We start from the raw sequence: 25,196 nt of genomic DNA on the forward strand, positions 1-25,196 counted from the left end.
ATGGTCACTCACTGGGTGTCGCTTTGGGACGTCATAGACCCCTTCCTTCTGCTGACTGGTGGGAACCTACACAATCGGCCAATAGAGTCAGAGAACAGCCAAGAGAGCCTGTTACCTCTGGATTAATCAAACAATGACAAAGTCTTTACACATCACTGTTACAGCACTGCGACACACTGGATGCCAACACAGAACCCTGGAACCTGGCTGCTCAAGAATCAAATCAATCACTAGTATTGAGAGAGAGAGAGTGTGTGTGTATGTGTGTGTGCGCAGTCATAATCAGAATTAAAATCTGTGGAGTGAGAACTCATCTACTAGGCTAATCAGTAGACTATCAGCCTGCAGTGATGGTCTCTCTCTCTCGCTTTCTCCCTAATAAAGAATGGATAAGGCTGCTTATCACACCCACAGACATGTAATAACTCAGATTGTCACACACATGGAGACGTGTAATATCTCTATGTCACACAGGCAGATAGATTTGACAGTGTGTGCAATGAGAAGAAACAATAAGCACTGATATGTATCAATCCTGGAATTCCTATAGTTTGGTTTCTCCTACAGTTTGAAACAACGGTGACACAATGTCTGAAGTGAAGTTTTATTCTTCTCTAGTAGGATGTGCCCTAATCAGACTGTGCGGTAAATGAAAAATAGCACTGATGAAGAATGTGGATATCTATCTAGCACAGCCTGTCCCATTCTCTCAATGCTCTGTTTACTCCTTTCACATGTTTATTTCCAGAAGCTTCCATCTTTATTCATACATTAGTTCCTCTGTGGCTGGAGGCTGGCTGAGGCTCACGTTTCTTACGCCTGATGTGTGTGGGGGTTTGTTTGTATGTGTATGTGTGTGAGCGCGTTTCTCTGTTTGTTTATGTTTGTGCACGCGCCAGCACTTCGTCTATTTTCAATCCATTTTATTTAAAGATCAAACGAGAGGCTGGTGATTAATCTTTCTTTCCCCCCGCTTTCTTTCATCTCCTCAGGAAAAGAGGGAGGGGAGAAAGAGAGGAGGGGTCCGCCTTCTACACAGGCAGGAATAACCTCCACATCCCCTCCACACACACACACACACACACCGTACCCTCCCCCTCTTCATCCCTCGGAGGTCTACCCACGCCTCTGAGGAGTGCACCCAGAGAAAGGCTTGTCTCCCTGGGGTAGCTGGGTTTAGCTATCAGGGCCCTCTAGAGAGTGTTGGCTGGTTGTTCGCCTCTGATTCTTACAGTCTTTTATTTCCTGTATCTACATTTTTTTTCAGTTCAAAAAGACGTTTTCGGAGCAAACCACAGCATATTTATCCCATAACCAGCATTTATTGGCCAGCAAATTTAAATGCTTTGTTGGCAGCTTCACCACAGTGTGTATAATTTACAGCTGACTACAAGATGATGAGGATATAACTGAGACACAAGCGAAAAAAGTCAAGCTTGTGAGTACCTGATAAATGCTCTCTTCTGATTGGTCACGGATGGGCTCGTGTCCCGCCTCAAACACAATGTACTACAACATCAGCAGCAGAGGGAAGACAGGAAAAAGAAGTAAGAGAGAAATTGGAAGATAAAGAAATTGAGAGAAAAGTAGTGAAATTGCAGAGGTGATTAGTCAAACAGCATTGTCAATAGGTTCTCATTAAAAAAAGCAGTTAAAGAAAAGATTGGGGTCAGACAAGGAGGGGAGTTTAAGCAGCGAAAAATTCACAGCAGCTGAGAAAACCAACAGATCTTTCAGCTAATCAGGCACCCTAACTGGCAGACATGCACACAAACACACGGTTACGGACCGATGAAGAACGCCTCCTCGTGTAGACATCTGCCCCACTGTAACCAAACAGGGGCTGTCTCCCCACAGTGCACACAGAGAGGAGCAAGCTGACTGGCTAGAATGCAGCAGGTGAAAGCAGCGGTGTGATTGGTCAGGAAGTTACCTGGTAGACTGGGTCCTCCAGATCCTCCTCCAGTATTGTCTGCAGATGAGTGGCGGCAGGAAAGAGAGGGAGAGATCAAACGGGGAGAAAAGAGGAGCAGAGGGGAGAAGACAGGAGAGAGGGAATAGGCGGAGAGTTAAGCCCGTGGAGTAGAAAGAGTAGGCGGAAAGCACAGCAAGACATAGCAGCTTCCCAGCATTCAGATAATCGTTTGGCAATCATTAGAGAGAGACAGAGACAGAGAGATAAAGAGAAATTAAACAGCAGAGATGTAAAGAAGACAGAAGAGAGTAAGGTGAAATAAGCACAATGGGCAGATGGTGCCACTGATGAAACCTGAAAGTGAGTGCTCTGTATGTCATTCACCTGGTTTGATGTTTTTTTTTTAAGTCTTACTTGACTTTACTGTCAAGAGTCTCTCAGATGAAGCTCATTATACTCATGGCAGATGATTAAGGTAAGTGTAAAAATAGGCAAAAACTGATAACAGCTGGTAAGTGTACCTGGTAGACCGCCTGCTCACACTGCTTGTCTTTCTGGGCCTTCTTCTCCATCTCCTCTCTCTGCTTTATCTCATAGATGAGCTGGAACAAGTCCCGCAGGTCCAGAATCACAGGCTCAGCCTAGGAAGACAAGGACACATTATCCACCCATTAAAACATTGGCGTAGCGGGGGTCCTGACAGAGGGCTCCAGCAAAAAAAGTTGAACTACAATGCAACATTATCCAGCAGTGCACAACGTTGGCCAGTTGATAACTTTGTGACAGATTACTTTGTCATGCTAACAGAGTATGTATATCATTGACCTCACAATCATAAAATTAGTGTTGCTTTGTCTTGAACCATTGTTCAATGTTTTGGCAGCTAATAAGCCTTCAAACTCAGGGACATATTACTCAAACTAGCCAAGTAAAAAATTTTACTTTCTCACTTGGCAACACACCCCAGAAGTCCAACCAATAAGGCAGAATGAATCAGATACCTGACTGAGTTGTAGACAGCTGGTTATGGATCATCAGGCCACAAGCCTGAAACAATGTGGAACACCAATGGGATGTTTTTGTCCAATAGCATACTTAATTTGTGAATTTTGGCTTGTAGGAATGTATCAGCATTGATAAACACAGAAGTTGGTTTGTCCAAAATTGTGACTGATTCTGTTTTCTGTGCTTCTATGATTGCTGTAACATTAACCAATCCGTGCAGTGTCAGTGAATCATCATCAGAGAGTGGCAGACTTTGTGAATTTGCTGCCTACGATTGGGATCTTAAAACCAGGCTAAGGCAAAACCTGCACACAAAGACACACTAGTCAGAAAAGATCATATATGCACTTACCTGTACAATCACTACATACTCTATTCCTTCTCTAGCCAGCCCTGGTTCAGACTGTGACAAGAGACAGTGACTTGAACTAGCCTGTTGTACCTTTTACCACCTCTCTTGTTAGGGGAGCAAAAGTAATGACAACAAACCAGTAAGATGACTCATAACTTATAACTACTGTCACAGCACAACAAAAACGAGTTGTATAGTACAATAGCGTTTCAGACATAATGAATTATTGCCTGGAGCTATGTGAAGGGTACCCAGAGTTCACAGACTGAGCGCTGCCTTGCATAGAGTTGCTCTACTTCAGTGTTGTCTTTCTGCAAGATGTTCTCAGCTGCATATTGCTCATGACAGAGACACTTGGGTAAACGGTGGCTCCTGCTGAGCCAACAGTGAAACATATTGTCACTGTCAGAGTCAGATCATCTTTGCTTTGACAATACATGCTCTAATCTCCATCTTTTCTCTCACTTTTTTATATTCCTCCTTCTCTACTAAAATTTCGAGGTAAGAGAAGACATAGAGAGCCGAGACAAGCACTGAATTTTAGAACCGTAAAAGTAGAAAGCTTCGAGGATGATCTAGGATGAGTGGCTAGCTTATAGGACCATAGAGATGAGCTAACCTCAGCACTCTTGATTCAGAGGACTAATTCAGAGCCTATGGCAACAATGACGAATGATTTTAACAAAAAGTAGTAATAGATATATTAATAATAATTTACTGCAGGTACTCTAAGAAAATCTGCACAGATCAGGATTGGGTGGGGGAAGGGTGGGGGTGGGATGAATTTTGATGCTACAGATTTCCCCTTTTTGCCCAAATTAAATAGAATTTACCTAACCTGCCTCATCTAAATCAAATTCAGGTAGTGATTTCCTACAATTCCTAAAATACCTTTTGAACTTCTTACAGGAATAATCACACAGTAAAAACCAGGGGGCAAATGTCAAAATGGGCAAACTGGTACTTTGCAGAATCTCTGATTCCTTATTTAAATTTATAATTGTTGAACCCTGGTGCCAAATGGTGAATTCAAAAAGTATTTGCTCCTTGACACCACAGATGTTTTGTATAATTAAAAAGAACATTTTGCCACTAAAGTAAAACATCCTGTACTGTAAGTATCCTAAGAAAAAGTTTTAGTCACATAATCTACATTCAGTTGGTTATCCAGGGTAAAAATGAGCCATCAAACAAAACAACCAAAACAACCAAAAGTGTACAATATACCTTGCACATGAAAAACTAGATGATTTTTAAAGGTGTTAACACGCTTTAGGCTGGACTTTTCCATTAGGAGTGAAATATAAAGCTTGTTACCTACAACAAGTGAAAACTCTGCCCAGAGAAAGCTACACTCTCCAATGATGGCTAAACCACATTACCACTACATTATTTTTCATTTGTTGTTTATGTGTTCATGCTCAAAATCCATCATCATTCTTTCAAATCTATCAAAGAGATGAAAATAAGAGATAACAACAACTTCAGCTTTGTGGACGTGTTCTGGACCGACTCTCAATGTAGACTTTAACAAACAGACCTTAATTACAATGTTACTTTTCACAAATGTTGTGATGTAGACTGTGATGTACTGAGAGAATGACTCTGCAGACTGACTACAGAGAACAAGTATCAGTCTTCTCCTCCGCAATGACTCCTCTAAAACTTGATAAACTAGAATGCCTCCGCCAACCAGTCAAGTTACCGTTTACATTCATGTCTGTCCAGACTCATATAATATTTGTAGTGAAGACTTCGGTATTAAGTGTATTCTCCTTGTATGTGTTCACATGTTTGGCCAATAAAGATCATTCTGATACAACACAAAGTTGTAGCCATGACAGTAGACATTGATTCAGATATGGATGCTGCTGCAAAGAAGCTACAAATTCTAAAAGGTGGATGCTTCACACACATCTTCAACATGGCAGTACAGAACATACAAACAATCACCACAGTTTCAAGGTGGAGACCCAAGATTAGTGTCACCAACTCAGTATCCAAACAAATGTGAAATGTGTTCACAATCTCTCCTTCTGTTCCTGAGTTATGGTGTTGAATAAAGGCCAGAAAAGTGTTTATGCAGAACATTATGATGTCACAGTGAAGTTGACCCTTGACCTTCTGGATATAAAATGTCATCACTACATCGTTTTATCCTACTAGAAATTCGTGTGAAACTTTGTCATAATTAGTGAATGAATTCTTGAATAATGGCCAAAAATGTGTTCCGTGAGGTCACATTGACCTTTGACCACCAAAATCTATTCAGTTCATCCTTAAGTCCAAGCGGATATTTGTGCCAAATTCGAAGAAATTCCTTCGAGGCGTTCATGAAATATCGCATTCACGAGACTGGGATGGGATGGACGGATAGACGGACAACCCGAAAACAATTACGATACATAACACGATTTTCTTGTGCTAGGACTTTGAGTTGAACGGTAAGCCAATTACTTTTGAATGTACTTCTGAATTGAGCTGTTCGGAACAACCTTAAGTCTTCGTCTTCTTCATGACGACAGAGACGCTTAGTTAATTCACATCAAAGTGGTTACGTTCCAATTACAGCCTCAGCCGTAAGCTATGTGCTTCCATCCCTCTCATTGTCTGTTCCACAACTAATAGTCCTAGGTGCAAGCAATGTCTGGTTCAAATCCTGAAAACAGGAGTAAAATATAATTGTGACCTTTTCTCGGGTACACAGCAAGTACATTACATTATTGGCCTTTTTTCAAGATTTTTTTGTGTGGCATTTTTGCGTCTATTGGATAGTGTGCAGTGAGGTGGCAGACAGGAAACAAGGGGAGAGAGAGATGGTCATGATATGCAACAATGGTCGCTGGTTTGAATCGAACCAGGGACGTTGCAGTTATGTGGCATGCGCAGTAACCATTCAGCTACTGGGACACTCTGTAAGTGATAGCTTAGTTGACTGATGAGAACTTAGCCTTTTGCTACACTGTTCAGCAGGGAAGCATTTGGTGAGTACAAGTCTGGCTGCTGTATATATGGAGTACAGCCTGATGTGTGTGTGTGTGTGTGTGTGTGTGACTGTGTGTATCTGTCTAAGTCAAAGAGCCACGGTTCATGCCCTAGGAGGATGGATATGCCATTAGAGTTGGTGACACACACTCAAACCCTCATCGACTCACTATGGGAAATCAATATGGCTACAGAGCGAGCCAGCTGGATCCAGACTAAACAAGCCAAGCACACAGACATAACAACAGCGACAACAATCATAACAGGTACAAAAGGGGTGCTCAATATCACATAGAGTATGTTGCTGCAGGGCTGAAGTTGAGCCCTTTCACACACAGAAACATACACACAAAACCTTGAGCTCTACAAAGTAAACTGTCGTTTGATGAACGGCAAAAAGGGACATGAGCTGGTGTTTAAGGGTCCTTATCTAAATGTCAAGAGGTTCATCCTACTAAGAAGGCCCCCATGAATGACACATTAACCTACATTCAACGGGTATGTGGCAAAACATGTACAAACACTTGCTAAGCACACTTAATTATTTTTTATTCTTTGTATTTTATTGTACTATGGACCCCCCATGAGCTGTGTCCTTAATACATTCTGAATTTAAATGTACTACACACACACACACATCTGTACACAGTTTCCTACAAACAGACACTGACCGACTGTGCAGTCTTGATAGCTACGAAGCGGTGGTTCCCTTCCTTCCCGCAGACATAGCCAAAGGCTCTGTGGTCCGTGATGTCCTTGGCAATGTAGGAGATCTCATGGACCGCATGGTGGTGTTGAAGGACCTGAAAGAGACCATGACATATGATGTTTGATAACTCAACACAAGAACTACTACATAGTTGTGGAAGGATTATGACTTTATTCTTGTGATATTAATATTATAATATATATTAAGTTTTTCTCAAATCTTCTGACACAATTCTAATAACACACAACTTTTTTCTTAAAGCGTTTATTCATGAAATTTCAGAATACTCATAATGCCATTAGAAATGAATGAATAGAAATATAACAAAACACAATAAAACTTGGTAGAAACATAAATAAGACATCTCTCTCAAGTTTGACACACTTCATATTTCCTCATTCTCTGGTGCCATGTAAAGCACTTCATGAAAATAATGTTTTGCAAATTGCACTTTGTGGATTAATTTGATTAAATTAAGTTTCTGATGTACAAAAGCAACATGGGGACATGAAGACACTACAAGATACAAGTGACACTTATTCTCTCTCTCTCTCTCACACACACACACACACACACACACACACACACACACACACACACACACACACACACACACACACACAAAGATAGAAGTGCAATTGAAGAATTCACCAGATTACTGTACACTTTTCTAAAAACTCTGACCTGTTGGAAGTGAAAAAAAGTCACATGCAATCTCCCCCAAGTGTACACACAGAAACAAGCACTCTGACACAGAGGTCTTGTATTCTATGTTAAACTGTTTCTAGCTCCCCTGCCCTCTCTAGTTTAGCCTGGGTGAGGAGTGCCAAGCTGGCATTGCCCGTGGCAGATGGCACTGTTTTTCCTGAGGACAGAGGGGGGATCAGTGACAATCACAGCTCGGCAAGCTGTCGACTTGATCACTTCATCTGTGCCCTCGCTCACAACACACACAAACACACACACATACACATTCACAACATAATATGCAATAGCCCTCTGTTAAGTCATACTAAATGTCTGCTTTGTTGTTATTGTCAATGCCAGCTGCATGCTGGGAGCAGAGACACACAGTTAACATAATGACCCAGTAGCCCTTGAGTGCATGCTAGGGGTTGGAGCTCTATACATCAGAGGCTAAACACACACATCTGCTTTCTTTGAAGCTACTTCAGAAGGAAGACATGGCAGCGTAGAATGACATCAACTTAACACACACACACACACACACACACACACATGGGCACACACAAACACATGCAAACAGCCCCAGCAGAAATAGATAATCATTGTATGAGTCATGTCTTCTAAATTTAATAATTAGAGTAATGGTTATTATTATCACCTCTGATTGACCTGAAAATGACAGCTAAGATGGTGCATGCACACGCACACACGCACAAAACACACACACAAACACACGCACACATGCACACACAGCTCATTTGCAGAGCTTATTGAATTATCTCCGGGTGGGTGCCGAGGTGACAAAGAGGAACTCTGATTCAAAGAGAGCAGAGAATGAGATGACTGCATAAATTCAACTGCTCTACCTCATCATGGTAGCGAGTACAGCTTGCAGAGTAGAAACAATTTACATATACAGTCAGTCAGTACCTACGTTGTCAGGTTTCTAGTGCTGAAAACCTTCCACAGGTGGTCACATCACAATCATCCCATTCCAATTTAAATGAGCTTGCCAAGAAGGGATGCATCTGCTTATTTTCATAAATGGTCATGCTTGCTTAACTGTTACTGGTACTGGTGCTACTGGCTGTTTATGATAGTAATTTACCCTGGCCTTTTATCAATATTATTGAAAAAGCGTGATTACTGCCAATATTAAAATGACAACGAAACCTCCAATCAAAAATCAGTGTAGTCTGAAGAATAACCCTGTCGTATTAATAATGAAACTGAGTATGAAATTGACTTTGCAATGTGATTTTCAAATTGGCAGGCAATGTACTACCTAAAATTAAATGTAAAAATGCAAACTGTGCTTTTAGACATACATTTTTTTCCAACTTGAAATTTTTTATTTAAATTTTTATCATGTTATGCACACACATGTGGCAAATTAAATGTTAGTGTGATTTCAGTGTATTATTGTCAATCTTGGACTTCTGCAGCCCTCAAACAACTCAACTGTCCAGTTTTGGTGATCACATGATAAGCAGAATCCTTCTTTATTTACTGCAACCAGTCTGAACCTTTGCTGCTGTATTCCCTTAAAGGTTCTACTGTAAACTATTGGTGTACTGAGCTGTTATTTGCTCACTTAAAGCTGGAGCAAATTTCATTATTCTCTTCAAATCTCTCATCTATGAGATATTTTTACTGACAAGGCCGACTGCTGTTTCTTGCAAAAACATTTTAAAATGTTTTTGTTACATCATTCTTTGGAAAGTTTGAACAGAACAGTGAGGTACAGGAGTCCGCTGTCCGCTAGATGTGTCTGCTAGAGCCGACACATCTGGCAGCATCAACTATCAGATGCCACTCAAAGTTGCTTAAATAGATGCACTCTCAGGGAAGTGAATTCTTTGTAAGAACAGGTGGTTGTATCAAAAAAGTTGATACTGACTGCATACTCTCTCTTTCTCTCCAGCACTGTTGATATGCACTACTTGTGTCTCTCACAATCTCACACACACGGTGTCAGTGTCTCGGAGAGACTCTGGGCAGAATGCCCTTCAGCAGTTGCTGGCCAGTGAACCAAGATATTCCCCGCTACGCTGGGAGTGGGGAGGGAGGAGAAGCAGCAGCAGGATACTGACTCTCTCTCCTTCTTGCTCTTCGCATCTCCCTCCTGGAGGGGAGACATCATCACAGAGCCTGCGGAGGCTGTCCAGTCTCCAGCCAGTAGGACAGGACTGAGATTAGCGGTTAGCTTTGAGGTTTAATTAGTTCTTTGCAAGAGGTAGCACTGCTGTGGTTACTCATACAGAGCTCTCTGTCAGTCACTAACACACATACATACACCTAAGTTGGACTGTACCAGTATTTTTGATTATTAACAGTTTGCACACTGTAGTCCAGAGAGAGAGCAAGAGAAGGAAAGTTAGAGAAAGAGTGAAGAAGAGACAAACATACAGATAATGAAGTTCCTAAAATAAAGCTCCTCTCTCTCCTGTTTGTCTCAATTTTTTTACACACACGCACACACATATACACACACATATACACACACACACACACATACACCTGACAAACCCATTTATCTGCTTTCTGACCTTCTCTCATGGCATGGGATACACAGGGAAACGCCAATGTCCCATTGAAACCCATCTTGAGTCTCACTTCCTGGCGTTCTTGCTATGACACCCTCTGGTCCACACCTTCTGTCAATTCCCACAATTCATTCTCTAAAGCTAGACCCTCATTTAATCCTCTCATTCCTCTGTGGCATGCTCTGTTGTTAAAGTTAAACCTGATTAGACCCAACGTGAATGTATGGAAGCGTCTGGCAGTAAATACTAGTGACACTAGCTGCATCTCTCCTTTGTCTTGTTAGCCTTGCTGAAGTTGCATCTCCATCCATATGAATAACTTTGCTCCAGGGTATGTCCTTTCCTCGATGTTTACTTTTTTTTACATAGTCCTCTCTGTTGGCTGAACTGAAATAATTTGATCTTTCTGATTTCATCCTGTGAGGGAGCAGCAGGCCGGTGAGCTCAGCCTTTCACTCTTGTGAGTTCTTGACCTGACGTGGTGCAGTGGCCCTGATGAGACTGGCAAAAAGGGCTTAGGAGGGTGGTGTACTCGTATGTCTGCGTGTCTGTGTGTGTGTGTGTGTCTTGGAGCACTGAGAGAGAGGCTGACAGAGAGAGAGACATGCTGGCCTGCCCTATGTTAGATTAATGTCTCCCCTCTTCTTCTCCTCCATCTCAAGCACCACCTCCCTCCATCCTGTACGACCTTCCCTCCTCCAAGAGAGAGACCATCCATCCTTTCGTTCACCCATACATCCATCCGCCCATCTGGCTGACTGATGCACAGGAGGGGAATGAGACTGTCAAGATCCCTGAACCTCAGCAGAGTCATTCTCTCTCTCTCTATGTCTCTCTCTCTCTCCCTCCCTCCCTCCCTAGCCATTAGGAGTGGTTGAAGGACTGATAGTAAGGACAGCATATCTCTATAGTTAATATTAATGTGCGGAGACAGAGGACAAGGTCTCCCTGTAGAGAGCTTTACTTTGACATATGCTCACTGATTCTACACCTATCCCTCTAACTCTGTTTCAGTCTGTCTCTGTCCCTCCCAACCGTCCTCCCTCTATCTGTCTTTTTCACATTCTTCTTTTCTCTCTCCTTTTCTTTCTTGGCCTTTCCCTCTATATCTTCTCCCCTTTGACTCTACAACTCCCTATCTATCGCTGGTTCTTTCTCTTTATCCCTCTCTATCTTTTGGTGTAGAGTTTGAGGCGTAAGGATGGGGAACGAGACAAAGAGAAATGAGGGTTATAAAAAGAGGAATGAAGGATTGGACTGTTGAGGGATGAGTTTGGCTGCATGCAATATGGCTGCCATGTGGGAGGCCACTGGTTACTGTGTCCTGCCTGCCTGATACCCTGCACTTCTGAATTACTGCTGGATACACACACACACACACACACACACACACAGTGACATCCAGCTCCTGTCGAGGTGTAAATCTCAGGCTTACCACGTCAGCTACTAAAGCCAGGTGCAGAGCAGCAAGCTTCATTCTGTATTTTAACCAGACTGCAGATTCACAATCAGACTGACAGCCAGACAGAGTGAAACAGGTAGCACACATTGTATATTTAGATGATGTCACAACAGCAGTTGTTAATGCTGTATTATGTTTTCCAGCTGCCAAAATAAATAAAAAAATATAATACGCACAAAGGATCCTAATAGACAATGAGCAAACTGAGCCATGCACCTTAATGGACTTTTAAGATGTTTTTGGGATTTAATGGGACACAAATTTTCCTTTATTGACAGATATCGAAGGCAAAATGGGCTGTTCAGTGAGGCTTCCCTCCAAGTATCCTAGGAAATGTAGGCATTATATTTCTTGCTCAAGGATACCGTGACAGGTATGGCCAGTTGGGGCATCAAACCTAGACAATACCTGTCAGAGGATCCTTAAGTAAGAAATTTAAAAAGAAATCACTTCGCTCTATTGCTCACTTTCCCTTGAGCTGTAAGAACACATACTATGCAGCAGCATTTAACAACTGAATACACAGTTTGTCTGTCCAGAGAATGTCTACTATATATGACAAGTCCTGTTAAATCCTATTAAATCTTGGAGTTTACATTCACTGGTTTTTGTGGAGTTTAGGTAATTCTAAGATCTAATTGGATGGTAAGAAAAAAACGTCTGGCAAACTGATTGACAGAGGAAATTGAGAAAAAGATAACAACAAAAGACGAGGAGGAACGATAGCAGGTGGACAGCAAAGCTTCAATAGATCCAGTCGGTCAACCAGAAAAGCAGCCATGTACAATGGAAAATGCATAATCCAGGAGCATAATATAAAACCAGTGTTGTCGTTGTCTGCAGAGAGGCAGACAATGGGATAGCCATGTTCTCTCATCTACTGAGGCCTTGTTCTCAGGGTTTCAATTAGGGCCTCCTGATTTCCCCAGGGGTCCCTCCCTCTCATGGAGATGCCTCATTAACAGAGGAAACACACAGAAATGCTGTATGCAGGCACGCACACATGTACACAAACAAACAAACACACACACACACACACACACAGAGACACACACACACAAATGCACACACACACAAATTTGCTTCTGAGCCTACCCCTGACTTCTCATCAAAGATCTTGATCCCTCCAAAGGAAACAGTCAGAAACACTTTCTGTTTGTGTTCTCCTTTAGACCTCGCTGCTGCAGCTATACCCTGCGGACAGGAAGACACACACACACACACACACAGACAGAAATGAATTCAAAAAGCAATATTAGCAGCAGGACATGTACAGTGTATTGTATCTGCTGGCAAGGTTAAGTCTGTTACGGCCCTCTCTTGGGCCACCTTGCTCTCTAATAAAACATTTTTTCTTATTTGATTATATACTAATCTTTTACTTGTCAATAACTGAACAAATACAGATGATGATCTCTCTGCAAAATCAGTAATTAAAAAAAGCATTTCATATTGGTATCACTCTAAAACCAACTAACAAATCGTGGTGGGACATCAGTTTCTACACCCACAGTAGCCTCTGTAGTCCATATAAAGTATTCAGAGCTGTGCTTGTGATGAATATTAACAATCATGACTTGGACAAAACTTTTTGCATAACTCTGGTGCTGAATATTTGGTAGATATTAATTTATTCAATACCTGGTACACCAAACAAACAACAGTACATTAAACAATATATTTGTGATTAATGGAAGAGGAAGAAAACTGGTTAGAAAATGTACAACAATATTTAACACTGTATACTGTACTACTGTAAACTGTGACTTCCAGTACATTCATATATTTTTAAATGTTAACATTAACTATAATATTATTTTCCATGTTCAAAAATATTCACCACATATTGAATGTCATGCAGCAACTTGAATTGTCAAAAAGCATTCTGGGAAATGTCAAAAATCAGTAATGACTGAAGAAGTAAACAAGGCAGGTACAGCAGAAAGTTAAATTGCAACATGACAACCTGACTGTCCCCTGAACATACCATAAGATATTGATGATTTATAACTCTATTACTGTATCTAAGTGAGGAATTTCCCCTTTACGTTCATCTCAACCCCATTTGCATAGGTGAGTCACAAAAGGAGAGGAAAAGAGAGGAGCAAGATCAGAGAATTGCGAGAGCCGGGGTAGCAGAGGGAGGAGCAGTGGGAAAGAAGAGGTGGAGAGATCAGAGAAAAAGAGTTGATGGATTTCCTGTCTGAATAAATGAGGAGGAGGGAAGCTGTTTGATCAATGAGCTGTCTATCCTCTCCTCACCCTTCTACACCTCAGCTGGATAGAGTTTTCACTACACATAAACAAAACGTAAATGTAATTTTTTGCCAATTTAAATAAAGTATCTCCTGCAGAAATTGGATCCAATGTGTGTTAAAGGACAATTAATAATGAATAAGATGCTCTTTCAGACTCTTTCAACATACATTTGTACAAAAAAAGCAAAAATCTAGGCTTTGTATGAAGTTTCTGTTTATATTTTCTAGTGTAACATCATTTAGAAATGTGTTTTCCATATGCATGATACAATACAATATTTCAGATCAGCTTGTTCATTAGGATGTTATTTATAAATGAATTAAAAATGGCCTATTTTTCATCTTTATCCTCTCTCATCTCTCTCTCTCTCTCACCTATCATCCAAATTATTCTCCTATATGCCTTCTCTCCTCTGCTAACTGCCCCATCTGTCTCTCTCTCCCTCTAATTGTTCCTGTCCTTGCAAATGAGACATTCACCCCGATCCCCTTCTCATCCATATGGCTAACCTCCTCACTTCCCCCTGCACTGATCATCCTCGCCCCTACAAATTATAACGGCCCTATTTTTTATCTATCTTCTTCCACCCTTCTCCTCTGGCAAATTGCAACAAACTATACATGCATGCACATACACACAGGCACAGTTATGCTGTGATGTACAATACATGCATATTTAAAAGCGGAAGTTTAGAATATGCATGAAGTTAGAGAACTATTTATGGACCGACAACTGTGTTGGCTATTGATGTTCAGTGGTTTTTGTGGGTCATGGAACTTAATGTGGCTCTAAGCAATCATGTTACATTATTTCTGGGTGTTGAAGTCTTCCAAAGTCAGTCATTTTGTGCGACTAACATGCAAAGATGCAGTAAATTAAAAGAGCAAGAATTTTTTTTAATTTAAGACACACTGACAAAGAGAAAAGAGAAGAGAGAGACTTTCTTTACCTTGAGCTTCATCATCGAGTCCTGGCACAGTTTGTCTCCACGGGCTGCGGTGACCTCATCCAGGCCGATGAGCTTGGCCTTGTAGCGGACGCCATCGCCCTTAAAACGCCTGATGAGAGCCGCCTCGCTGCGATCCTGCCCTGCAGACACACATACACACAAACGCTGCAGTTCACAGTACATCTTCCAGTCAAGGACCTCCATCTACCTCAGACCAGTGCTATTACCTTGGGATCATCAATCACATAGACCACAAAAGACTTCAACACTAATCTAACAAAAAAACAACCACAGCACAGGTCAAAGCTACTGATGTTAGCAACATCTTGGAATGTGACTAAATCAGATCGAAGGTATGCATGCATTGAACTGTGGTATCATATGAATGGCACTGGTCGATATACTCAGATGCATGAATCAATGTAGTTCAGAGGGATTAGAGTTGAAACTGTGACTGCTCTCCTCTTCGGCCATTTCTCTCGCAAAATAATGGCGTGACATTTTGCTCTTATCTCCCCTGTCTCCCGCACTCCTCCCTCTCTACTCACCCTCTATTGTGTGTGAGATTGTCAGCATTGTGTGCATGCATTGGTGAGTGTCGGCGTAGTCGTCGCGTGTTGACCTTGCTCTTGTCCAGGAAGTCTCTATGTTATCTCCTGAAGTGACTACTGCGCTCCTCTTCACACACAATACAGAGCAGAAAGAGAGAGAATGGCCACTAATAAGGCTAAACTTACGTCCTCTTTGTGTTGTACTCTCTCCATCTTTCTCCAATTCAGCTTCTCTACCCCTGACCTGCAGTGCGCAAACATTTCATCATAAAATATTGCATAGGGGACACACTCCTGCATCAGTGTGTGTCTCTGCATTGTGTTTCTCAGCGTGTATATGTGAGTGAAAGACTGCAAGAGCGATAGTGAGAGGGAGAGGCATAATGATAATGCAGCATATTCAGATAATATATTGAGGCATTAGTTCTGTACTCTATAACAGCGTGACTCTTGGAAGGTCATAGCCGGAGTGATGGAGAGGTCCCACTCCTCCTCTCCTCGTTCTTTCACACTCCCTCCATTCACACAGAGTCCCAACAGCATTGCAGTATACTAGAAATGAGCCCTTTAACCACAGGCGAGAGCATCATGTTATATGGCACTTTTGAATCATCTTTGTCCAACACTAATCTCCCACCTCCCCCGGCTTTGTCTGCTGGCTCGTATGCACACAAACACACACAAGCATGCCCATTTTTAAATGCTTCATTTGCATCACCTGAATTGAATCATATTTACACAGGATTTTAGAGGTTGGACAATGTTTAAGGATGGTTAAAGCTACAAAAGGCCTCATTAACAGAGAATAAAGAGGATTCTCTTGGCGGGATGGTGGGTTAGCCCTTGTGGTAATAGCCCTGAAATGTAAAAACTTCAAAAAGCAAGTCTTAAAAGTCCAAGGCTGCTAGAGACCATATTTGTGAAAATTCATTTGTCTGAGAATCCTTGTCCCATGTGAGGGGAAAAATGGGAACACTGTCTCAAAGAGAAAAACACTTCACTCTGTTTCCCATTGATAAAAAATAACACCCACCCACCCACCCACCCACACACACACACACACTCCAATATGGTGTGAATGAGCTCATCCCTCTGAATCATTGAACAGACAAACACTCAGTCACAGTCCTACTTGGAGTAAATCATGATTGTCTGCCTCAAAGTCTTTGGAGACAAAAGTGCTGCAGAACATCTGTCCTTATTTTGGAGAGAGTGAGACAGAACAGCGGCGCCGCTCTCTATTGTGTCACGTCTCAGTTGGGCTGAGATTAGAGTAAGTGATTAAATCACCGGAGGATTGTTCTGTTCAACATGGAGACGTTTGAAGACATTTAAATATTGCCTTCATTAAACTTGAAACAGTCCCGTGAAATGTGCATACGGGCGAGTACACACATAAACAAGTGAGTTAAGAGCAACAATCAACAGTTATGATGACACCCGCCACCCCACCTGCTTCCCCCTGCGTCAATACATAAAACATGAAGCTGCTGTGAGTAAAAAACCTACTCGTATTTCTTTCACATCGGAGCATGAGCTGTCAGGAGACACAACTGCTTTAAATCTCTTTAACTGCTTGTGAGAAACAAACCAGGAAATCTTGATTTGATTTGCTGGATGAAGTTAAATTTGACAAGGGGTGTTTCTTACAGCTAACAACCAATGTTGGGCAATGTTGCAGCCAAAAAACACACTTGAAGATCATCAGATTAAAAAAAAAAGGGGTGAAATGAGATGCTTTAAATTGTACAAATGAAACAGCTATGCTCCTTTAATTATGGAAAACTGAAAAGGGTTTTGAATATTTCTTTCTCTTTCACTTAAATGATGTAATTTGATCTGAATTTTTATGCACTAGTGTGAAGATTCATGCCTTCATTATAAATCATCTGTGCTGCACAGGACTTGTATGAGTGTTAAATAACACTGTTTGTGTCCATCTGCTTTTGTTTCTCTGGAACAGCAGTTTTCATTTGAGTTTGACATTTGAGACCTGCTCCCTCCATCTGCATCCATCACCATTACTGCTGCTATACTTAGCACACAGAGAGAGAGAGAGAAACAGAGAGAGAGAGAAGTCGAGAAAGGCCAAGAGGGAAAGAAGGAGAAGTTTATATTATTACCTTTTGGAAGCAAATTCCATGAAAGACCTCCCTGTGAGTGTGTGTGCATGCGTGTGTCAGCAGGGGAAGCATTCAGTCTGCTGTAATTAAATGTCCACTATTGCTGTAACTCTGCTGAGCTTCAAGGCAACTAATGAAAGAATCTTCCGTTTCATCTGTCATGGCTGCTCCATACACACGTGTGCACACATACATATCAGATCATGGTTACTTTTGGGGACATTACATAGACTTACATTTATTTCCTGGAGACTTACCCTAACCATCATCACTACTTGCCTAACCTTAATTACTGACCCAAAAATATGCTTTTTCCCAACTGGGTACACAGTTTTTGTCCCCAATTAACTGGTCTTAAGTCTGAAATTTGTCCCCTAAAGTAGCCTATGACAGACCACACACACAAGCTTCACGTCTTTCTCTCTCACACACAGAAACACAACCATGTACAAACTCATGTTCACACACATCTTACCTACCACACCATAACACTAATGAAAGAATCTTCAAGTGCATCAGTCATGGCTGCTCCACAGGTGAACACACACACACACACACACACACACACACACACTCTCTTTCACACCAAGCAGCAGCCTTCAGGGCTGAAAAATGAAGCCAAAGCAAAGTGCCAAAAACTACAGTTCCTTGAATGGCCAGTTGAGGCTGACTCCAAAGCGAGTCAATCCCCACAGACCCCCATGTTAAAATGCCCAACTTCACAGCAGAAATACAAGGCTGTAAACATGTTTACAGCCTGATACAAAGAATGGTTTTGGACTTTATAGCTAAATTCTGCGTTCATGACAATTGCATGGGGGGTGAATTTTTATATAACTCTCCCATTTAAATTTTATTAAGGTTTAAATTCATGTACAGATAAGGGTGTGGCCACTTTGAGTGACATGACAGGCAAGTCGCTACCACGGTGACAACATTGGTTTGGTAATGTAATGATGGCATAACCCCAGATTTACAGAGTGTAGGTGTAGCCGTAACCATCGCTAATTCAGTATGTTTTCAGTTCATGAAAATTAATCGTAACATTTTGGTCGCCTAAAAAAGTCTTGCTCAGTGTTTGGTTGTACTAAAAGACCCTGTAAGGAGTCAGATGTTCAGGTTTTTCCAGTAAGTTCATTTTGTTTAATGGTTTTAAGCCTGTTTTTTGCAAATGAAAATTAGCATTAGCATTATCACAGTTAACCATAGTAAAGTAATAGTGCACAGTGCTAACCAAGCTAGCAGCTAGCATTAGGGTCAGCTCCACCCTCTCGTCAAAATATGGTCACCTCTGGCCCCAAAAATCCAAGATGGCAGCGGTCAAAATGCAAACTCAAGGCTTCAAAATGGGAGTTCACAAACCAATGAGTGACGTCACGGTAACTACTTCAATTAGTTTTTACAGTCTATGTTTTACACGTTCACACATACATACTCTCTCACACCTGCACAATCTTGCATTACAATGCACACCAGTGTCATAATATCTTGAGTTCAGCTTTTTAAGCTACAGTAAAGCAGTTGTACAGGATTGTGTGTGTGTGTGTGTGTGTGTGTGTATGTGTATGAACTTGGTATGCAGGTTTGGTTTGACTGAAGCAACAAGCAGAGAGGGAGGGAAGGACATAAAGCGGAGAGCAAAGGATGGAAGGAGGAACAGAACGTGATGGATGGATGAATGAGCGAGGCCTCCATTGGATAAATGTCACTCAGGATTAGAGCGTTATGACAGGCAGAACCCCCCTGACTCTCTCTCTCACTCACTCACTCACTCACACACACACACACACACACACACACACACACACACACACACACACACACACACACACAGGTGATAGATGGCAGGTGACTGCTGGTACAGTACGTCTAGTCCCTCAGGGGAGCCCCTAGCATCGCCCCTGGCAACTGTAACCTTCTGCCTCCCGTGTACCCATCACTCTGCTCCAACTGGTTCCCCTCCTCTCCTCCACACAACCCCCTCTGTCTCTGCATGATCATTCCCCTTTGGTTGAGTTACATTTAGATTACATACATAGTGACATTTGATTTCTTTTTCTCCTTCCCTTTTTTCTGCTCTCTTGCAAAACTGCCAGACATTGCACTCAAAGGAAAATAACAGTTTATTACAGCTTGCGTCTTATTTTGCCCTGTCAATGACGGGGCAAACAGCAAAAGCATTCACATGATCAAAGAGGTTGTAAACAAGCCAAAATTTTAGCCTGATGATCTAATCCACTTTATTTGCAGATAAACTCAAAATTTAGGGTACACAAACTACCTTTAATAATCTCTCATTGCATAGGGAAACTGTTGGCCAACAACTGTGGTATACGAATACCGGTATGTCAAAGTAGAATCAGGAGGTTGGTCTGTTAACTGTGATTGTATTTTCAATGGATGTGGGTAATAATTTTGCCATTTGTCTTGCCTTTCTCTTTCAAATGAGTTCGAATAACCTGTGGTTTTGTTTAAAACCTGTCTAATTGTCTCAATACTGATAGAATTGTGGCCCAAACTGTGAAAACAAGACTAAGAGTCTACAACCATGCTGGCGGTTCTATGAGGCTGAACGCAGGGACAGTGGTGCTTTGAGCTAAATGCTAACATGCCTGACAAATAATGATGCTAGCATGTAGATGATCAGCAGGTATGACAGTTAACAATACACATACTGAAATGTGCTGAAAGCTGGGTGAGCATTTAAAGTTAAATGATGGTTTGACTTGTCCGTAAGCCCTATAGTGAGTCTCCGGCTCTGCTGCTTTCATATATGAACTGAGCCCTCTGAAAGGTGACATGATGAATTAAAATCCTACTCTCGCCCAAACAAAGAGCAGATACTCAGCAGCCTCATATCTACATTGTATCTGTTTTAGCTACCCTCAATTGGCTGGCCCCACTGGCTTGATAGGCAGTTTTATCTGAATGCTATGGCCCACTCAGTAGTCCAGTCACCCTCCCTGCTTGTCTTTCTCCACTAGTGTTACAAATGGTCTCTGATTATATCAGAAACTATCTGATCTTATGCACCAACCATTTGTGATCACCATCTTACACAGTGCAGCGTGTTAGCATGCTAACATTTGCCAATCAGCACTAAACACAAAGTACAGTTTAGGATGATGGGATTGTCATTCATTTTGCAGATATTTGGTTATAGACCAAAGTGTTAGAGAAGAAAGAAATTTTGACTTGATGATGGCACTAGAGGAAAGGTCAAGACATCTAAGTCATTACAATTCATGCACAAAATTTCAGACTGCCATTGCCATTCCTAGTACTATGCTGCTTGCTCAGATACCAATATGTTGCTGTGAGCTGCTGTTTCATTTACATATGTGTCATATTCACACAGTTACAGTATAACAGAGGAGACATTTCCTGCTTCTAGACTGACTCTATGTATCCTGAGGTGTTTCAAATGCATGCTGATCATCAGGCTATAGACTGAAGCCAAGTGTACGGCCAATAATGCTTAACAGTCCAGTTAACTTCATTAGACATTAGAGACTTAGGTCATTGGTTTAACAAATCTGTACTTGTGGCTTTGATTTGATTTCTGATTTGTAACAGTAAGTTGTGACATCACGTCTCATCATATTCTTCAGAAATTTTGTTAGTGGCACAAAAACCAATGGTACTATCAATAGCCATGAATCTCTGTACTTGTCTGTTTATTTTCAGCAGGCCTGCATTGTTTGCAGCGGCTGGTAAAGCGTATAGCTTGTTTCACTGTGTTCCAGATGAAGAAGCACCCAGAGGCTCTTAACTGCAGCTGGGATGTTTCCCAGCAAACACTCAACAGCACATGAGGGAACCCGGCAGTTACTCTCCAATTAATCCTGCTTCTAAATCCTGCTGCCGAACGTGTGTGTGTATGAATGTGTGTGGGGTATTTTTGCTTTCTTTACCTATCAGAGACTTGTTCAGATGAAGCACTTACTCGTACTCAGTCTTACACAGACTCTTTTAAACCAACAAACAGCATGTGCCAAGAAAACAACAAGTTTCCCCTTCAGCTCCAGGCTTAATTCTGGCAGATTGATTTGGCACACAAAAGCTCACACTTGACTAAGTATACGCATATGCAAACGTTACAAAAACACTGCCATAGTTGCTGAAGTGAAACGTCGACTGTAGAATAAGATGATGAAGCACTGTTGCCACTCATCAAATAAACCAATACTGTGCGTTTGCTGATGTGCATTTTTTTCCGTCTTATTTGCAACATGACATGCTGTTGTGTTTACCAAATGAAGATGCTTCTTTTGAGCTTTAGTAGTTTGTTAAAATATGTGATATTTATACAAAAATGGGTTTATATCAGACTCCTCTTCTGACTGTAGGATTTGATATCATTTTTCTGTCTAGCCATTATGTGTCATTTGGTATCCAATTAGAATAAAGCTGTGGCTCATCTTCAGAGACAGAAAGCTTTATAGTGGAACAAGTATTGGACAATCTCAAAGAGGTACAGAGGTATAATTGCTATCATCTACCCTTTTTTCCTCTCATCCTGACATTCCTTCTCTCTCCATTTTCTATTTTGTCCTCCCTTTTCCCCAGCTCCGTCTCCCTCCTCTCGACCTGCTGGTCTGACCTGGATGACAGGGGGCACAGCCAGAGACCAGAGCTGTCTGTGCATGAAAGTGTGTGCGCACGCATGTGTGTCCTGAGGCATCCAGCTATTCTCTCGGGCAGAAAACAGAACAAATTAGAGCTGAAAAATACATCAGGGACAGACGCAACACCCTGCCCATTACTGTTCCACACACACACACGCACACACACACACACACACACCCTGTGTCAAGGTCACTTTGGAAAAACAGAAAAACTTTTGACTTGTGTATGATAAGAGTTGAGGAAGACACCTCTAAGGAAACTCTTTATTTACTAAAATGATTCTTATAGCTTTAGACAGTGTAGGCATTTTAATCTACGTTCTTAAAGTCTGGTAGGTAGATTGTATAGAAACCAAACATGACATTTGTTTGCAATTTGTAAATTAAAACATGTGAGTATAGTCTACATGCATACACATTTTTATCATTAAATTCAAAGTATGTGACAACATTCTTGACAGACAAATTCATTCTGTGTTTACATAGCTTGTATCAGCTATTTTCACTTCCTAACCTTATAGGGCTTTCATCATGTTATGTCACACTGCACCAATCTGCCATATTTGTTGGTAGCTACCACTTCTGCACTGCACTTTGGGTCACATTGTTTTATGATATGACTTTGTAGCTGGGTGGCTAAAACTACTTTGACTTTTCTGGCTTGTACCTTCACCCGGTACAGCTGAACAAGTTGGTTAGTTTAATGTAATGGCTAAACTGGTTAAAATGAGGTGGCCAGCAGTTCTCTGTCACAGCTTCAGAGATGCAGAGCGAAGTAAACCCTTCTCTGTACTTCCAACGTAACTCTCTTAAAAGCTGGATTAAATCTTGTTAAATCTAATTCATGTACTCCTAGTAAATGTCCAGTAAGACTAATTTTACTTCCTGTTTTCTAAATGTATAACATTAATTGTTAAGAGGAAAAAAAGGTCCACCCCCGACCTTCTAGGATCTTACCAACCAGAACTACTTGACTGAACTGTTGACATTTTTAGACTCATAATCAAATAACTTTTCAAAATCTTCCAGTTGTCTGCAAGATCATGAAATTTTGAAAAAGGAAATGTTTAAAGAACAAGTCTTGAAATGTTTGAGAAGAAGCGAGAAAACACAAAGTTGATCGATGTGCTCCATCTTCCGATTATTGACAGTCTGTTCTTGTGATTTCAGAGTGATCATTTGTTACAGTACTTTTGCAGAACCTTGCAGTGTCATTTAGATATTTAACCAGATAAATATTTAAGATTAAATATTTTTTAATCTTAAAAATGATTAAAAATGTTCAGTGGTAGAATGCTTCTATTATCTGTGCAAATATAATGACATTTATTAAAGGCTGGTGCATAGAAATGATTGTCCTGAATAGAAAATCCTTGTGTAAAGCCAATATCAATGCCTAAAAATATTGTTATTTTCTAACTATTTCTCCCAGCTCTGACACACAAATTTTGCTGTATTGAGCTGCAGAGGAGCCATCATCTTACATACACTTGCCATGGGCCTGAATGGGTTTGTTATTTTTATTGCATTGATCTTTGAATCCAGCCAAAAACCCAAAAAAGGTTTTTGTGAGTGTGCCTACAACTATCTTGGCTAGAGTTTATTTTTATGCAGTGAAGTGGAGTTTTAGGAAATTCTTGAGGCTTTTAATACATTACAGAGTGAAACAGCACAACTCTCTGCTCTGTGCCTGCATACTTGTCGACATGGTTGTGTTTGCGGTGGCAAAGTTGTTTTCAGAGAGGTTGTGATGTAGGTTTTGTTTATTATTTTCACCAGAACAAGATGTACTGTGTAATCTGCAAAAAGCACTCAGCTGATGCTTGCAAAATGAAACAGTGTTTGCTGTATGTACAACACCTCCTTGATTAAGACTTAACTTTGATGCTGTGGATGGCAGTGGTCATCTGAGGTCTGCTATTTATTTGAGGAAATGAGTTTCATCTAACACACACAACAGAACACAACATGTTCTATAGTGGAATAAGGTGATACCTTTAATTTCAGCTCATCCTTTTCTATGTTCCCTCCATTTAATGAGAAGCCAACAATAGCTCTGCTAGCATGTGGCTATTCTCAATCCTGTTGACGTCCTCTCTCTCCTCATCTCCTAAATCGAGCATCCCTTCCTCTATCTAGGACTCTTGGTGGTAAAGCTCATTTCTCGCCCTGGCTTTAATTACAAGGTAATTGGTCTCACTAACGAAGGGGAATATGGCCTCGGAGTGTGCATGTAACTGTGTCTATGTGCATATGTGTGTGTGCATCTGTTTTGTTTGTGTGCGCAGCTGTATGTTTTCTCAGCTCTGACAGGGCATCAGAGAGTGGTCTGTGTAAACAAGCCGCTAGCATGCTGTCATGCAACGCTGAAGCAGTTCCCCCCATGGACTGCACTGTCGGTCGCCCCTGTGCCGCCTCCCACCACACACACACACACACACACACACACACACACACACACACACACACACACACACACACACACAACAACAAGTAATTCTGAGCCCTGCCCTGTGAGTTTCCTCCAAGTACTTCCTGTCATCAAAGGAAGTGGAAAAAGTGCCTCATGTTTTGTCCTTGTCATTCTTCTCCTAGTCCCTCATCTGAATACACACACACACACACACACCGTTTTCTCTATTCAAACACTAAGACACATCTGAGTGAAAAGTGTCAAAACCATTTGTTTCCTAAATCCGACTGTCTGTGAGAACAGGAGGTGCGCTTGTCCATGTGTGTGTGTGTGTGTGTGTTTATGTACATACGTGGGTGTGTGCGAGACTGTCTAACACTAGAAGCCCTGCTTTCAAAGCATTAGGAAACACAGGTAACTCCTCAAAACACAGCAGTCCTCCTTTCATGCCAAGGCGAGTGTGCCAGAACAAAGTCTTCTCTCATGTCTGTCATCTCTGCCAAAATATGGAACCACTTGAAGTTGTTGTCCTTCCCCTCTCTATCTCCCTCTGTCTCGTCTTGTGTAATGAACCCTCTCCCTTCATTCACTCAGCCGGGGTCTTGGAAGAGG

General features: G+C 41.4%; 1 protein-coding gene across 17 annotated transcripts in view; it reads right to left on the minus strand.

Moving 5' to 3' along the window:
• The window catches only part of dab1a (DAB adaptor protein 1a), a 240,938-nt gene that overhangs the window by 15,640 nt on the left and 200,102 nt on the right, over window positions 1-25,196 (minus strand). For 12 of the 17 annotated variants that reach the window (XM_042417214.1, XM_042417213.1, XM_042417216.1 and 9 more), the window contains 5 exons: window positions 14,870-15,009; window positions 12,757-12,855; window positions 6,929-7,060; window positions 2,437-2,556; window positions 1,447-1,509 (listed from right to left, as the gene is read on the minus strand). In XM_042417214.1, the coding sequence (XP_042273148.1) occupies window positions 1,447-1,509; window positions 2,437-2,556; window positions 6,929-7,060; window positions 12,757-12,855; window positions 14,870-15,009 (554 nt within the window). Of the gene's footprint in view, window positions 1-12; window positions 67-1,446; window positions 1,510-1,933; window positions 1,973-2,436; window positions 2,557-6,928; window positions 7,061-12,756; window positions 12,856-14,869; window positions 15,010-25,196 lie in introns of all 17 variants that reach the window. The other 5 variants (XM_042417224.1, XM_042417223.1, XM_042417225.1 and 2 more) reach the window with 4 other exon arrangements.

Source organism: Thunnus maccoyii, chromosome 7 (genome assembly GCF_910596095.1).
Source record: "Thunnus maccoyii chromosome 7, fThuMac1.1, whole genome shotgun sequence".
Taxonomy (NCBI): domain Eukaryota; kingdom Metazoa; phylum Chordata; class Actinopteri; order Scombriformes; family Scombridae; genus Thunnus; species Thunnus maccoyii.